At 33.4% G+C, this 17,149-nt stretch overlaps 1 protein-coding gene across 3 annotated transcripts in view; it reads left to right on the top strand.

Annotated features, from left to right (window-relative positions):
- Positions 1-17,149, top strand: part of LOC117116663 (centrosome-associated protein 350-like) — a 54,920-nt gene that overhangs the window by 23,779 nt on the left and 13,992 nt on the right. For all 3 annotated transcript variants that reach the window (XM_033260744.1, XM_033260743.1, XM_033260745.1), the window contains exons 2-5: positions 1,012-1,150; positions 3,489-3,639; positions 16,179-16,427; positions 17,010-17,139. In XM_033260744.1, the coding sequence (XP_033116635.1) occupies positions 1,012-1,150; positions 3,489-3,639; positions 16,179-16,427; positions 17,010-17,139 (669 nt within the window). The remainder of the gene's footprint in view (positions 1-1,011; positions 1,151-3,488; positions 3,640-16,178; positions 16,428-17,009; positions 17,140-17,149) is intronic.

Here is a 17,149-nt window from a genome sequence, read left to right as displayed (position 1 = left end):
CACTGCGAGATAATACATATTTTGTTGATTATGATGTTTCCATAAAGATGAATTTGTTTTTTTGAGTAACATGAGAGTTTCATTGTAAAGATAAAATGAGATAAGGATAAAGCTATGTTGCTGTATCAAACACTTCATAATCATCCATATTTTTAGAAATATGATTTAAAAGATGAGCAAATTGTAGAGTTTGAAAGACTAAAATTAAACTTTGATTTTGGCTTGTCTTTGCCACAAATATGTACAGTACATTTAATACTGTGCAACACTTAATGTAAACATCAAAAGGTGTATTATTGATTAGAATTATCTTGGAGTGTTACAATATTTATGGAATTCCCCCTTAAAGTATGTTTATGTATTTTGTGTTAATAGTTTTATGTTAAAGTGTTTAATTATTTCAATTGATGGCTTATCATCCAAATATTATCTTTGGTTCTGTTTACATATTTATCCAATTCATTTTTTTTCAGTTATTTTGTTTTAACTATTTGACTGTTTTTATCCTTAAAACTAAAGTTTTAAGTATCAAAATATTTTTGCTTGCATCAAGGTATATTGTAAATTTAATTAATTTGATTGGGTGGCAGCTTTTTATATTCACAGTATTGTTTTTTAAGTAAATAAAAAAAAGTATGATTTTTTTTACGCTAAGTTTGTGGATACAGAAAATATGATGGTTTTGTTTTACATTTTAAGTTTAGTCAAATATCTTATTATTATTTTCAACATTAAATATTATGTAAATTTTGTTTTCACTACTCTATGTTTATAGCTTTATGTAGGATTTACTGTTTTGTGGTTTTCTTTTTTTTCAAATTGTGCATGATAGGTCTTGTTCTTGTTATTTTGTGTTTCAATGGAATAAAACCAATTGGTGTAAAGATGTTTTTGATAATATTTAATGACAGAAAACTTGAAATACATTACAACCTTGAATGTTCACAGGTTTTAAATGTAAATTTAGTAATTATATAAAATTAACTTTTTGTCATTGACTTGTCGTTTCAGATCATGTAAAAGAAATTGAAGGACTGGTGGAAGATAAGGACGTGGCTTCTAAGGCGGTCACGTTTGTCGTAAATGGTACGCGAAAAGGAGTGGTACCTCTCTGTGCAGATGTGGCTTGTCTAATGCGGGTTAAGCAACGGTACGATCCAATGATTTATATTTTGCAGATTATAATATTTTGTCTTGAGCACTGAGATTCATAAAAAAAAAAATGGTGTGGTGGGTATTAAGCCAGCCTGTGTTAGCAGTATAAGTTGTTGCATTCATCAATTTCACATTTAGTAAAGCCTTGTCGTAGGCTTATTAAGTCATGTCAGTGACTGAACTGATCCAATGATTTATATTCATTTAACACAGCTGGGACTAAAATGGTATACACTATAATGCCCATTATTATTATTGTATCACATTCTTCAAAGTTTCATGCTCAGTGGCAGTGACAGTGGAGTTGGGTAGGGGGGAGGGGACTGGGACATAGGGTATGCAGCAGGAGAGGCTTAAGTATCCTATTAAACATGGCTCATTTGATCTTACTATTCCTATAAAATATTTTCAGACCCCCCCACCCCCGCTATCAATCAGCTTAGGCCCCTGCTTGGCAAGTACTTATGTTGGCACTGTTCATATTCTCATCAAACTTGTTATACAAACAAGAAATTATATAATAATAATAATAATATTTATATTACATATAATAAATGTTCTTTCATATATTATTTTTATTTTATATAAATAAGTAAGTAAGTATAATGATGAAAATATATTGGTTTGAGGCATTTCTTTGTTGCTTGTTGTGACTGGTAAAACGTTCTGGGTGGTTTTTGTTGGCATTGCAAAACAATTTGAATTGGACGGCACCAACCAAGTTTAATTGAGTTTGGCATCATACAATTATGTACTTGTTTGCTGTTGCAAAGTAATTACTGCAATAGTATAGAGGTTTATTAAGTACTGTAGGACTGGATAAGAACACCTTAAATCAAATACAATGTATCCATATTGTAAACAAATACACTGTAATTGTATTTTTCTCATTATTTTGTCAGCAACATCAATCTAAATAGTTTCATGAAGATACGTGATACAAGATAATTTGATTTATTAATTATTTTATAACAAAGGTACACATTGTTTACTAGTTGCTTTTTATACTACTGTATAATTGCATTAAAAAACAAAGTTTAATAATCATTACTATTAAAACATGGTACTTCATACAAATAATTGTTGTACTTTAGTTTCTCTGGTATAAGCCCACCTTGATCATTAAATTTTAGAAATAACGAGCAACAGATTGTAAAATACAGCCAGGCCTTACACATTGAGACTAGAATATTTATAAGCCTTTAAAGTTACTGATGGGTTTAGCTGAGTGGCCCTTGAAATTATCTCTGAAAGTTTACTGTATACATTGGGAGGGGCTTATATAAGGAAAAGTATAATATTGTTATTTTTATTTATTTTTTTTTTGAAAATCTGCTTTTAAATTCATAAGATTGTTGTTTAGTAGTTTTATTTATTTTTGTTTATCATTTTGTACTATGCATTTTATAATTCTTGCACAATATAAATTTATACCTTGAATATTACTATAAAAATACACAAGTTAACGATTTAAGGTTAGTATTGCTGAATATTTTTAATATTAGATCCAATCATATTTTTAAAAATGTAAATAAATACAGCATAGAAAATATAGTGAACAAATAATACCTCTACTTCCAAGTGTTTGTCTTTCATTAATATTTTTGAGTGCCACTTTGTTCATATAAAGTCGGTCCAAGCTATTAATTTTTTTTTGACAAAAACATGTGACATGTCTAAATATGGTCATTATGACATCACATCATGACCATATACAGGCTCATCATGAATATATATGGGCATACTGTACAACATTTTTTAATCAAACAAAATTTGATAGTGTGCTTAGACAATATTGGCCAAACAGCTGCACTCCAAAACTACATGAAGACTATCCAAGTAGTAATTATGCCAGTTTTTTGGGGAGACTTTTTTATATCTTGTTTTGCGAACTTATTTGTTTAAAGACCGTGAGAGGAGGGCGGAAAAAAATTAAAAATTAAATTTAGTTTTATTAATATAGCAAATGGTTTTGCCAAAAACATCCAGAAAATAAAATTTTATTATGGGGTGGTTAAATGCTTTACATTTATGTAATTAGGAAGAAATATACATTATCTGGTGTTATCAGTATCAGTCAGGTAAGGTTATAATAAAACCTTTAATTTTTTGTGAAATTTCCATTTTTTCGTGTTCAAATTGGCCAAAAATAAAATTTTATTTTTATTCGAAATAATATTTGTGAGAAACATGTTTGCGAAACAGTGTTTTAAAATGAGACTATCGCCTTGCTAATTCTAATTGATGATGTTTGCTAATTCTAATTGATAATTTTATAAGAATGAAAATAGTGATTCTTTTCCAACATCAATGTTTTACATTTCCACTTCCAGATTAGAGCAGACAGTTGAGAAGCAGAGACGCGAAATTGAGCATCTGCGAAGTTTACACAACTCAAGGGCCAGCATTAGAACGAGTAGATCCACCAGTCCAACACCGCCCTCTGTTGAATCTGATGAGACAAACTTACAGAAAATCACATCAGTAAGTATTGTTTTTATATCCTAATAATTTTGGCAGTGTGTTATATTTTATACAGTAATATTCTTAAAAATCGTATCCTCCCTATACCATCTATTATTACCAGTACGAAAAAGATATGCAGACCAACCCAACCAAACTTCCTGTATGAAATTCCAACACTGTTATGGATGATCTGACTGCTATTTCTTGTCATCAAGAGTTTTCATGCATAATGTGGGTAATATTCCCCACCATGACTCAGGTAACGAGACTATCTGTAGGGGATTTTAGATAGGCTTGGCAGGTCTGAGCATGTTATTTTGTAGGGTAATCTTGCAGAATAACATTTTTTTTTTGTCAGGCTTGTGCATTGTTTTTTACTTTGTAAAACGAACTGTTCAAAACACTTTGCTGTCCCATGAAGAAACAACGTACCCTATTGTCTCTAATAAACGCCCCGGGGGCGTTGCGTTTTTTCAAAGGGGGGCATTTATTAGAGGTGAATTGTAAAATCAAAAATTACCTAAACAAGCTGCTTTAAACGGTCAATAAGTTCTTTATTTGTAGAGGAACAAGTTAATGTGCAGGGTATCTCCAGACCTCCTGCTATTTTGCTGTTCCTTCGTTTGTTGCTGGTTATTTGAACATCAATATTCCCTTGTGTTTCAAAAAGAAATGAAATATCTTCGAGTTCTCTTGGGGTAAATGTCCGACGATGCAGCGCGGTGCTTCTCCTTTCACAACAGCAATCGCGTGCTTGTCAAAAACATTGTTGGCCTCATGACCTGTTGATAGAATCTCTCCGATTTTTGGAATCCAGGTTTCTTGGTACACATGGAATCCTCTAACAGCACTCTCAATTTTATATGTATACTGGTATATTTCTGTAGCAGAACTTGAAGATGAAACGGCCATGTTTAGACAAACATTTTTTTACGCCCTCAACTTGGAAAAAACATTCTCACTACGGTATGGACTTCATTGACCAGACACCTTGAATCAAATCAGCGTCGAAAACGCGACACATTAACAATACACGATTACCCGTCGTTTGCCGTCAGTTTGCAGCTTACCCTGTTTTTACAAGGCTAACGAAATACCATGAGAGAAACACAAAATAGGCCTAGGCCTAGTGATCGTGAAGAAAGTAAATATCAGACGTGTAAGCTTTTTTGAGTAGTATTTATTTCATTTCATATCAAAGAAAGCAGCACATAGCATTACTCCTTGTTTGTCAACCTTTTTATGGAATGGATACCCATGTTAATTGATTGTGCATTTATTGCAAAATGAAAAAAACTCAGAGGGGGCATTTATTAGAAGGGGGGATTTATTAGAGACAATACGGTAATTGCTTTTATATTTTTGGTAAGGGAGCCTCGCAAAATAAAGCAACGCGTATACCCATCTACAACGCGTGGTTGGGGATTATAATCTCTTCGCGTTGCCGACGAGTGGTTCAAGATACTGATAAAAAATGTTGGACGATTCCATTTTGCAAATTAGGGTTCGTTTTCTGACGTTTTTGTTTTACTTGTTTGCGTCGGTTTATCTCGTGATTTTGATGTACAGTACTGTAATTTATGTCAAGTCTCTTTTCTATGTTTTGTCATAAGTTTCATTCATTATTATGAATTAATTTTAATACTATATCCTGTCATTTCTGTAAAATTAAAACCGAAATGTCGAATACCAAGACTCGAAACCCACTGAAATTTCCTATACACTTTTATACTGTATTATAATCAGGCCAAACTCATGTTTTTGCCATGAATATTGACGGGATAAACGCAATTTAATGCCAGTATATTGCTTTTTCTAGAACTATTCATAGGAACATTCCCATGCTCTGCTGCTATGGAAATACAGACTGAATCAAAGTGTACAGTATGTTTCATTGATCTTGCTGCCGGCCACGTTATGCATAGCTCAAACCCTTTGTACGCCGCCCAGTGTTATAACCAGGCCAAACTCATGTTGTTGCCATGAGCATGGAGGAATAAATTCCTAGTGACAGGATAAACGCAATTTAATGCCAGTACCTGCTTCTTCTAGAACTATTTATAGGAACAGTCCCACGGGTTCTGCTGCTATGGAAATTGACTATTAAGGGTCATTGATCTTGCTGCGGGCCGAGTTATGCATAGCCGTACCTTTGTACGGCGCCCAGTGATAACGACTCAACGTTACCATGGAAAAGCATAGAACAAACTAAGAAAATATCAGTCTCTGAATTTTTGTGTGCAATTAAATCTTGTATTTATTATTTTCTTTAAGTCTCATTTTCAATTATATTTTATATTTGTTATATATATTTGAAAATCGATTTGGTACGATACAAATAAATTAATTACAATAAAGACAACAAGGAAGTGACAAACAGAAATTAAAAATCAAACAAGAACAGCTCATTCAGTAGAACATAAATTAAAGTTAATATAGCGTAAACAGGTTATTACATGAACATAGGCCTAATTAGTGATCAAGATCTACTGTGTGTGTGTACAACAGTCGCTTGTATATGTTGAGTATTTATTGGCGGTCACTGTACTTTATTATGAATAGGACTACAAATAGTAGGCCTATTGTACACTTATTTTTGATATAGGCCTACCATAATATATTTTAAAGGCAAGGTTATTCCCAACTATTGTATCGGAACAAATTATAGACAATAAATCAATGGATAGAAAAAGCAATTTAAAGAATGAAATAATGATAATACGTTAAGAGATCGTAATTCAGTAAATATCCCATAGCCCATTGAGTACAGGACCAGAGTCAAGCGTCTAACTTTTACTTTGATAGAACATAGAGTATGTCAAAACCACAGGCCCTAAACTTCCAGCCGGCGATGCAGTACACTTTCAACAATTGAAAACTACTTTTATACGTTACCAGTACGTTTTATAAATAAAATTAAAATCCCTGTAGTAAAATAACATAGTCATTTGGTACATTCAAACATTTAAAAACGATTTAATGATTATACATTTTAAATTTAATTATTTTGAAAAATTATTATAAAATTAATAACCATATGGAATGGTAGAGTCCATGGTTAATCAACGAAGCAACAAAACATGTGCTTCGCTGTTTGAAAAGGGGTGAAAGCAATACGTTGAACAGCAATCTAGAGAAAACACGGATAAAACAATATTTTACAGTATACAATACAATACCTTTTTTAAAGAGCCTGATAATCATATATAATAAATATATTCTTTTACCCTAAACTTTGAGATTAATCTACATTGAAATAGAATAGAGCCTAGGTTTTTGCCGCATCAAAACATTTGTTTCATCAGTAGAAAGGGGTGATAGCAGTGCATGTAACTGCTAGCTGGAGAAAATTGTTTTTGCTTTTTTTGAAAAGTTTCTCGTCACATACAATGGATATACTGTTCCACCAAAGTTCAAGATTAATCAATAGATAACATATAGGCCTAGGACAACTGCTCACATTTATATCAGATAAAGGTACTAATATGAAGTTCAATATTTTTTTTTTGTACCCTATCTACGTTCATGATCGAATGTAGGCCTACTGTAGACAGATATCTGTCTATCGTCCTAGACAGTTTTATTTAATAATCTTAATACTAAAACGATATAAGAAATGATAATTTTAAAGACTAACTGTAAAAAAGATATAATTAGGCCTAACAAAAATTCATAAAAATTGCCTGTTTTCGATTTTTAATTTTACTCTGTAATTTTTCTGAGTAAGCCAAAGCCTAGGCCTATCCATGGAGGTATAATATCTATGTCCTAGGCCTCTCCTAGTTTTATATCTCTGCTGTCTGTTGGTTTTGATCGTAACGGTGACGATAATCTCGATAAATTATTAATGTAATTCTCAGAAATATAACGTGAACCTGCGTTACTTCCAATAGGGTTTATATTTATCTATCCATGGAGGTATAATATCTATGTCCTAGGCCTCTCCTAGTTTTATATTTCTGCTGTCTGTTGGTTTTGATCGTAACGGTGACAATAATCTCGATAAATTATTAATGTAATTCTCAGAAATGTAACGTGAGCTTGCGTTACTTCCAATAGGGTTTATTTTTATACAAGACGTTTTTGTTTGTGTTAATTGGGTTTTTACACTAAGTCTGTTATCAATTCCCCACTACGAAGTGGAATAGCCCAGGAAAATAATCCCAACACGTGGCCAACTATGGGAGTAAACCGCCTTTAATCGCATCGCGTGGTCCACTTGTATACACGTTGCTTTATTTTGCGAGGCTCCCTATTACGTTGTTTTGCTTGGAACGGCCATTGGAGGAAAAATTTGTTTAATATGTCGTAGAATTGACTTTTCTGACAGAGCAAAAAATTTGGGAACGGGAATGGTTTATGAGATACAGATTTTTGAATAAAAACTTAAGGTGAAACAAACACAACCAACCTTTTTTTTACCTTTTCCCCAGTTTTTAAATATTCAAAAATTTGTATGTTCCCAAGTTTTTCATCGAATACCCTTTTTATGTCAATAGAAAAAAATCAGTTGCATAACATACAATTTTTTCCCTCTGAAGCATGGATTTAAATCTAGGATTTTACCATTCAATTTAAATGGGTACCCTAGATAGTTACCTACAGTTGAGGTCATGACTTATTATCATTCGTCTGATGTTCCTTATGATGGATTGTTTCTCTTATTGCATTCCAAGCCAATCTATCATAATTATAAACTGAATCCACCCACTCAAAAGTCTACTTTCCTTTTTAGAAAAAAAAAAACCCCTAAAAATGTACTACAGAGACTTTAACTATTGTCTAGGAAAATGTATGAAAATTGAGAAAATGCCTCAAGAGAAATAGCAATTTTGTATATTTTAAACAAGTCTATTAATATGTAGACCCTATGTTAACAACCAGGAGACCGAAAATGAATTAGTCATCGTCCCAATTCACAAAGGATGTTGGATTTGTACATTTCTTTAAGATGATTTATTAGTAGGCGAACAGCTGTTTTTATGTTGCTGAACTTTACAACTGATTTCGTAATACCAGGATAGAAAACCAAGATATGTTCATACTGTATCTACTGAAATTTGGAAATATTATTTTCTATTCAACAAAGTTAAAAAATTCCATGGAAAATTAATATCATTATTAACAATAAAAACTGGAAAACTACAGTTAATAAACACATTTGGAGAGTTAGACTATTAATAACTAAATAATAATTTTACCAATCCAATATTTTTAACAATTTGATAATTTACAGTAGGCCTACATATTTGTATTAAATAAATGACTTTTTGCAATTGTATTTTTATATAACTTTTAAAGTTTGTACTTTTTTACAATTTGTATTAACTTACATTAAAATTTAATGTACTAGTAATCTTTTTGCAAATTTATGTGTTGTGTGTGATTAATGTTTGTTCTTCTTAATGTAATTTTAAGACCCTATATTAAAAGATATTAGTTTATCACCATTGTATCTATAGCTGGAAAAGTGATGAGGGAGGGAGGCTTTTTAATTTTTTATATTGCTATAAAGCCGCAGAGGTGTCTTGGCCAAACTTTTCTTTTTGATAAACAATCTTAATCTTTTTGATAAACAATTTTAATCTTTTTGTAATTATATTATGTTTTCTTATACCGTACTGCATTTTAATGTTTATAATATATTTTTTTTTTTTTTTAATTATGTATATAGAATTGCAACATTGTATTTTTGTTGTCATGAGGAGAGCCCCTCGACAGTAGATCTTCTACTTTTGGGCAATCCTGCCACATGGCAACAATTCTATTTTTGAAATTTTATATTTGTATATTTATATATTTATATCTGGCGAAATTAATGAAATGAAATGAAATGAAATAATAATCTAGGCCATTGTCTTTTGGAGCTAGAAAATGTACTGTATAAAAATATCACAAAAATCATAAAATTGATATTTAGGCCATTATGTTTACATGTTTACCCTGATTTTTTTCATACCAGGTAATGATAAAAATCGGAGTAAACATATTTTGAATATTAGTTCACTAATTTTTATATGATAAATTTTATTTGAAAATGAGTAAGTTAAAATTAAATTTTTTTTTCTTGAACAATACTTCTTTACACATCTTTTAAAGCTTTTTTTGTGAACTTAGTGTATGAAAACTGTGCTCCACCTTTGCTTAGTGAAATTTGTCTCCATAGTTTACTCATTGGCGGATCCAGAATTTGAATATACTATACCAAGAAAGAAAATTTACGATTATGTCACCTCTAGATGGCCGGAAATGGCACTTGTAGACATTAAATTTGAATGTAATTTTCTTTTTTTCTCCAATTTACAATTTTGAAAAATTTAGGGGGTCCCAGGCTGGCTAGCCCCTCTTCCCCCTGAATATGCCATTGTTACTGTACAAAACTTTCATTTTAGTACTGTATATAACAAATTCAAACAATTTTACTGCAATCAAATACCATAATCCTTCTTCAACTAATATTTAAATGCCCACCTTCATGTTTTATTGAATTTTAAATTGTTACTGTAATTGCAAAGAAATGTATGGTCCAAAATCAATTAATTCGTCATTATTCCATGTCAAACTTTAATTAGTTGAGTCTTCCATCATCCATGCATAGGAGAACAATAAAATTGGAGTTCAAGTGAACATGATGGAATGCATGTTGCCTTGGCAACTGGTATTTAACCCTTAAACTTAGTAGATTTTATGTTGCTGAACTTATAGATATGTCATAATACCAGGGCGAACCGACAATAAATCCACATCAAACTGTTTGTTATTTCATTTTTAGTACTGTACAAAGTTTTGCGCAACAATTCCATAGCATTGCAAAAATGAAAATTGGAATGTAGAATTTTATATTGTTAAATTTTGATGTGTTGTTATTCTTTTCATAAAGATCGCGAATCCATGCGAATAGTGCCCCCAATGATCAGATCAAAAAGTGAGATTTACTGTACAGTATGCCTAACAACATGCACAGCCAAATTTGATATATCTCAGCTGAAAATGATTGATATTTCTTCCTTTAAACTTAGTTTGTCACTTTAGTTTGAAGCTTTTCTTTCTTAGCTGATGTAGCATTTTTATTATTTCTGAAGACTTTTATATAAAAATAATATAATATATAATATATTTTTGAGTGTTTTTGGAGTTAAAAATGATCATTCGTAATTGGGAGATGTGTCTGTAAAAGAATTGTTTCTTTTGTTGATGGTTACATCAAAATGTACTTGTTTAATTTTGTCCCAGGGGAAAAATGTCTTTTCGCCTTTGGTTCTTCTAGGTATAGAACCTGGTTACTGTAGGCATCCTCATAGAGCTCAGAATAAAAAAAAAAATATTGTGCCCTGTATGTTAACTTTTCATTCATTGCAAAATGTGCAAAGTTTCAATAAAGATCAGTTTGTTTAACACGTTGACAGCTGCCAGACCTTTTTTTTAAGGTTCCTTCCCGTGTGCTAAAACAAGTTTACAGTACAAACATACTTTTTTGATATTTTATATACTGGTAGTCATATCATCAAAATGATGTGTTTACTCGTTGACGGCACTGTGATAGAACTTTATCATGAGCTAAAGACATCCAAGAAATCTGCTACTGCTAAAAGACCTGTCCTAAAAAGGTTAACTAAAATAAAAAGTAAAGCATGGATGAGTTTAAAAAAACAAAAAGAACATGTCAAGTGGGCACATGTTCCGACAGGGAGCCTATTTTTTGACCTGTTCGGAATACTGTAAGCAGGCCCATAGCCAGGGGGGTTTTTTTGGTTCGGGAAAACCTCCCCATTTCTAGCGAACTCCCCTCTTTTCTAGTAAACCTCTCTCCCCCCCCCCCAAAAAAAAAATTTAAAAAAATTTGAGTTTTCCAACCCAACTATTTCACTGTAGACCCACCCAGACTCAGACAGAATGTTTTGCAGCAGACCGACCATTGTCAAACATAACTCTTTTTATTGCATTGTTTAGACCCATAAAACACTAAATCGAGGCCCCTGGACCCCACACCCAGTGAACCCCCTCCCCTTGGAAGAACCTGGCTACGGGCCTGGTAAGCATGCCCAAACTAATATTTTGTTTTTTGCTCTGTGGCTGATTAGTGGGAATTGGGGATATTAGCGTGTCTGATATGAGGTGCTGGTTCTAACACTGATTCAAACCAATTTTTTTGCTTTTATTGAAGTGAGAATCTGTAAGACCCTCTAACTATAGGGTATTCCCAATACTATATACACCTTTTTACTTACATATGCTTGCACTACAGTAACGCATCAACTTCTGGAAGGCATAAAACATAAGCAGCATAATACGTATACGGTACTGTACATGTGTGTTAGAAAAGTTTATCTTGTGTGTACTGCTTTAGGTAATGTTAGATATAGCCTTGGGTTAGAATTCGTATAGACAATTTGTATGCCTGGAAGACCTCAATGGCAATGAGGACCTAGCAAACACCAAACGTTATGACGTCCGCGAATGTTGTGGTTCGGTATATCTTAAAGTACTGGTCAAACAACTGTGTAGGAACATTTAAACATTATGACGTTGTGAAATTAGGTTTAATAAAGTATGTACTGTCCGCGAATGTTGTGGTTCGGTATATCTTAAAGTACTGGTCAAACAACTGTGTAGGAACGTTTAAACATTATGACGTTGTGAAATTAGGTTTAATAAAGTATGTACTGTATAGTACATATGGTGCTACAAAGTAACACCAAAATGTAACATTATTATAACGTTCTTATTTAAGCTTATATTTTTCTACAGAATTACAGTAAATGTTGATCAGAATTTGTATATTGTATCCTACACATCAGATCTTTCTGAAATAAATCACCTTATTGACTAATATTTTACTAACATACCATATATCTAGAATTTCACCAAAATATTAATTTATACAGTAAGGTGATACAAAGTTCATAGATCAAGGAAAATTTATGACAACAGAAAGTTCATGATGGATGTGTAACCAAACTATTTTTATACCACTTGACACCAATGAGTAGAACCCTAAACCAATGTTTAGATCTGATAAATAACAGAAAGCTATATTTTACATACCTCAACATTAATCATTTTTTTATGTCAAAATGTCTCATCTCTATTAGGCTGTCTAGAAAAACTGTTTAGTTTTTAATGTGTGACAAATTATTGAGGTTATAGAGTAGATTAGTTTCAACTGATGTTGAAAGCAAACTTAAAATGCTATAATTGGTCATTATCTTTTGGGAGGATGTGATGCGTGCAAAGCAACCCCACCCTTCCCACCAAATAAATAAAATCGGAAAACGTTTGCAATATTGAGACATTGAGGATGTACTCAAAATTACTGTAGTTATTTTCTAGTATGACAATTGATATTAGAAAATACTTTTTATGGATTACAAGGCTAAACATAATGATTTCAAAATCCCCACCTAAACTTTGATCATAACAGTTCTCCCTTTCACCAAATTGGTCCATTTTTACACACCCAAAGCCCCAGTGACAATGCTATGGCCCTGATTGTCACACTTTTATAACTGTTTTTTGGTAAATATTCATATTAAACTGTAGCATGTTAATTAAAGGATGCTTGCCTTTCAATCCTATGGTGTATAAAAAGAGCAGATTTTCTTGAGGGCTCCCTCTATCCAAAAATAGTAATTGTAAGTAGCTAATACCCCCTTCACACTGAACTAGTTCGCACTACGTTCTGGAGAACAGGGTGGAACAGGGACGAGCGGGATATGAACAGAATGGACGTAGCAGAGACTGAATACAACCTTAGTACGAACGGTATGAACGGGCAAGGACGGGAATGGTGGTCCAGAACGTCAACCATGTTTAAAATTTGATCGCATTCTACCCGTTCAAAAATAGAACTGAGTAAGGTTGCAAACGAGATTGCCATACTGAATACGGAATTGCCGTACTGCGAACATGGAACTAACGAGTCAAAAACGAGCTGAACGTTGTGCGAACAGGGGAAAATAGGAGTACGATCCAACAGAGATGCTGTTACGTTCCACCCCGTCCTTCCCGTTCTCAGACAGACCTAACTACATTCCATTACGTCTTTCTTAAGCCATGTTAACCAGTTTATACGTTTGTGATACGTTGCTATTCAGTTCTAAAATGTTCTTGCTCAGCTTTTATTCAGATCTACTAAAATTATTCAGATCTACTCCTTTCTACTACATTGTCAGTATGTTCAGTCCGTTTTTAGTCAGATCTACTTGTTTCTATTACATTGTCAGTATGTTCAATCCGTTTTTAGTCAGATCTACTCGTTTCTACTACATTTTAACTATGTCCACCCCGTTTGCAGTTGAATCAGCAAAGTTTTTGTTATAAATAGTGCAGATCAATGATGCTCTCCTCATTTGGAAATCAACTCTGAATCAACTCTGGCTGAATTGTTATTGTTATATTATTTTACCATGGTGTGTCAGTGTTTTTGATCTTTTTTTCTTGCCCTGTTGAATCTGTGATTCTGCTTCATCATTTTCAGAATGAGGTGATGATGTTCACTGTGTCTCATTTTTTAGAGCTTCTTCCTCTTTGTCTTTATCAGCAGCAGGAGTATATGGGCCAGCATCGTCATCAGCAGGAAAATCATCAATGTATTTCTTTGAGGTTCCTCTCCTTTGCCTCTTCTGTTTCCTTTGCATGTTTATTATCGCAAGTACTGAATCCAAGTGAGAATGGGCTATATAAGGGTCGTATTACAGCAGATCGGACTGGAACATGACCCAGGTCCCCGTTCTGAACGTGTTAAAGACTGCCTGAGAACGCAGTGCAAACGGGCAAGACTGAGCATGAACTGGTTTGAACGGACATGTCGTAGTGTGACCCATGTAGAAACATCTATGAACGGGGTTCAACGGGTTGAGGACATATTGGAACTTGTTAAGAACGGACTACAAATGACATTGAGTGTAACGTCTTCCCGTTTTAAATGTTGTGCGAACGTTGTACAAACCGTCTGCAATCGTAATGGACTGACTTAAAACTGTGTTGTGTTGCAGTAAAAGCCAAAATTGCACGTTTGAACCCGTCCTCATCCCGTTTCATGAAATTTTCAGAATGGGCAGGAACGTTCTTCGAACTAGTTCAGTGTGAAGGGGTATAAACAAATTTATTACTTCATGCTGTGTTGATTGCAGCTTATTGGAGTTTATCTAATACAAGAATACAGATTGTGATTTCAGTTTAAATAAAACTATACCCACATGGAATCAATTAACAATTACACAACTGATGTGATAATATTATATATATTATATAATGTTTAAATATGAGCCCCGATTGGAAAATTATATAAGGTTTAAATATGAGCCCCGATTGGAAAATTATTTATTGGATAAAACAGATTTTTATGGCGCATGCTTGAATTTCAGCGGCGCTCAAACACTTTACATTTAGATCGCAAGATAAGTACATGGACTTTGATTTGATTTGTTATAAAGAGTCCACAGTAATTAACCATGGAGGAATTAGTTTAGATCTTTAGACTAACTATAGTGATCTCAGCTCAGGAACAGTGTTTTACCATTTTTTATTAGCATTATAGCAAACTACAATAATCAACAGAAATTTACAGTATTTTTTTGGGTGGAAAGGGGGACCACTTTACCGAGTTGTATCACCTAGTCCCATCTGTAATTGGCAAGTGTATATATCTAACAGTGATATGTTACGGTAATAATATTTTCAAAAATGATTCCATTCCCCTTTATAATTTTGTATTAGAGTTGGTTAGCAGCAGATGGAATTGACATATTTATATTCCGACCAAATGGATGTAGAACCAACTGCCTACAATAAAATAAAAATAGGTTCCTAGCAGAATGTGTGTCTACTCCTGATATAGTGTTTTTTTCATAACTTTTAATTCACGACTGCAGTCGTAGGCCTCGTTACACTTTATTTTCATTCTTCTATAGCAGGATTGGGCATAAAAATTGGTCGGAGGGCCAGAGTGAATTTTCGATTGAAAAGGGCCTCACCCAAACTTTAATGTTTCCAGTGAGCTTCCAAAAACCTCCAAGCACTGCTTTTACACCACTTTATTCTTAGTTTTTTTACATTATGATCGGTGTCGGGCCGTAAAAAAAAAGTTGTTTTCTAGTGAATGTTGCTTGGCGGGCCGCACACATAGGGTTTTTAATTCATTTTCGTGGGCCGCAAGAAAATGGCTGTCGGGCCGCATGTATCCTGCGGGCTGTACTTTGTCCACCTGTGTTCTATAGAATAGGCAATGTTTCATCATATTTCGTATGTATATAAATATAGCCAGCACAATGGCACTACAACCTCACGATAAAGCAAGATTGCTCATTTCTGTCTTATAACACAATGCCAGGTCATCATTCATTCAACCGCATTTCTCTTACAAGTATAGAGATGACAGGAAAGTGTTGGAGAGTCAGTAGCTCTCCAAACCAACTTGGCTGGTAGACTTAATGAAGAGGGGCAGAAAGATTTGAAGTTCCATTGGACAGTTCTACAAAACCATCAGACCAATCAAAAATTAATAAATATGATGATATAATATTGTTTTAATTTTTTTTTTTTTTTTTTAATTTTAGGATCAATGTTCCCTGTGTTTAAGATGCAGTCCCCCATCTACAAAATGCAGCCCGTCCCCATCTACTTATGCTTCATCTGTGCACCTATCACAAACACTTGAGCAGAGTCCGTCATCAGTTCAGTCCAAGGAGGACTCTTGGCAGGTAGAAGGTTCCAATACAGATATCCTAGGTGACCATCAGCATGTAATCAGGGCAGAGGTACATTCAATGCCCATCAACACAGCAGAGGTTACAGCAAAGAAGAAGGTAAGCCTTTTACTGAGTGACGGGAAAGGGGTGTGTTTGGGGTGGAAAGGAAAAAATGTTGCAAGAGGTATCCATTTGCCTGTCCTCTTGCATGCTCATGCTTGTTTCTCCTGCTTTATTGATAGATATTTATGTGACGTCTACGTCCATAGATGTTTATGATTAGTTATGTCACACATCTACTTGACAATTTTTCCTACATAACCTGTATAATTATAAACATAAAATGTATCCCCCAATAATTTGTGAAAATACTATACGATGCTTTGAGTAGACAGTTATAAAAGGAGAATAATTTGATGCAACGGGTCTATGCACAGTGGTTACGTTTTTATAACATAATAGTACTATTTTTAGGTGATTTTAACATACTGTAGACTGTAATTTCCGCACCACTTATTACCTGATAAATTATCGGAAAGCAGTTATTTAGTTATTTTTTTGCTTTGGGAAACAGTTTCTGATAATTTATCAGAGAAATCGTAAGAGTCTGCGGAAAACACAGCCGAGATTCTATATTACATGATAATAATATATGTGATATCAACATATTTTTTTTTTTTTTTTGTGGAAAAAAAACAGACAAATCATGTGACTAATGACACCCGTTTATTGGAAGGTGATGTTAATGCTGATGATTCTAGTGAGGATTCTAGTGATTCTGTGACAGTCGTTGAACCACATCCTGTTCAAAGAGAAACATTCCAGTCAGGTAAATACTC

Source organism: Anneissia japonica, unplaced genomic scaffold (assembly GCF_011630105.1).
Source record: "Anneissia japonica isolate Jap-2015-1 unplaced genomic scaffold, ASM1163010v1 scaffold287932_len317664_cov166, whole genome shotgun sequence".
NCBI lineage: Eukaryota > Metazoa > Echinodermata > Crinoidea > Comatulida > Comatulidae > Anneissia > Anneissia japonica.
This window is presented reverse-complemented; position numbering and strand designations above follow the sequence as displayed.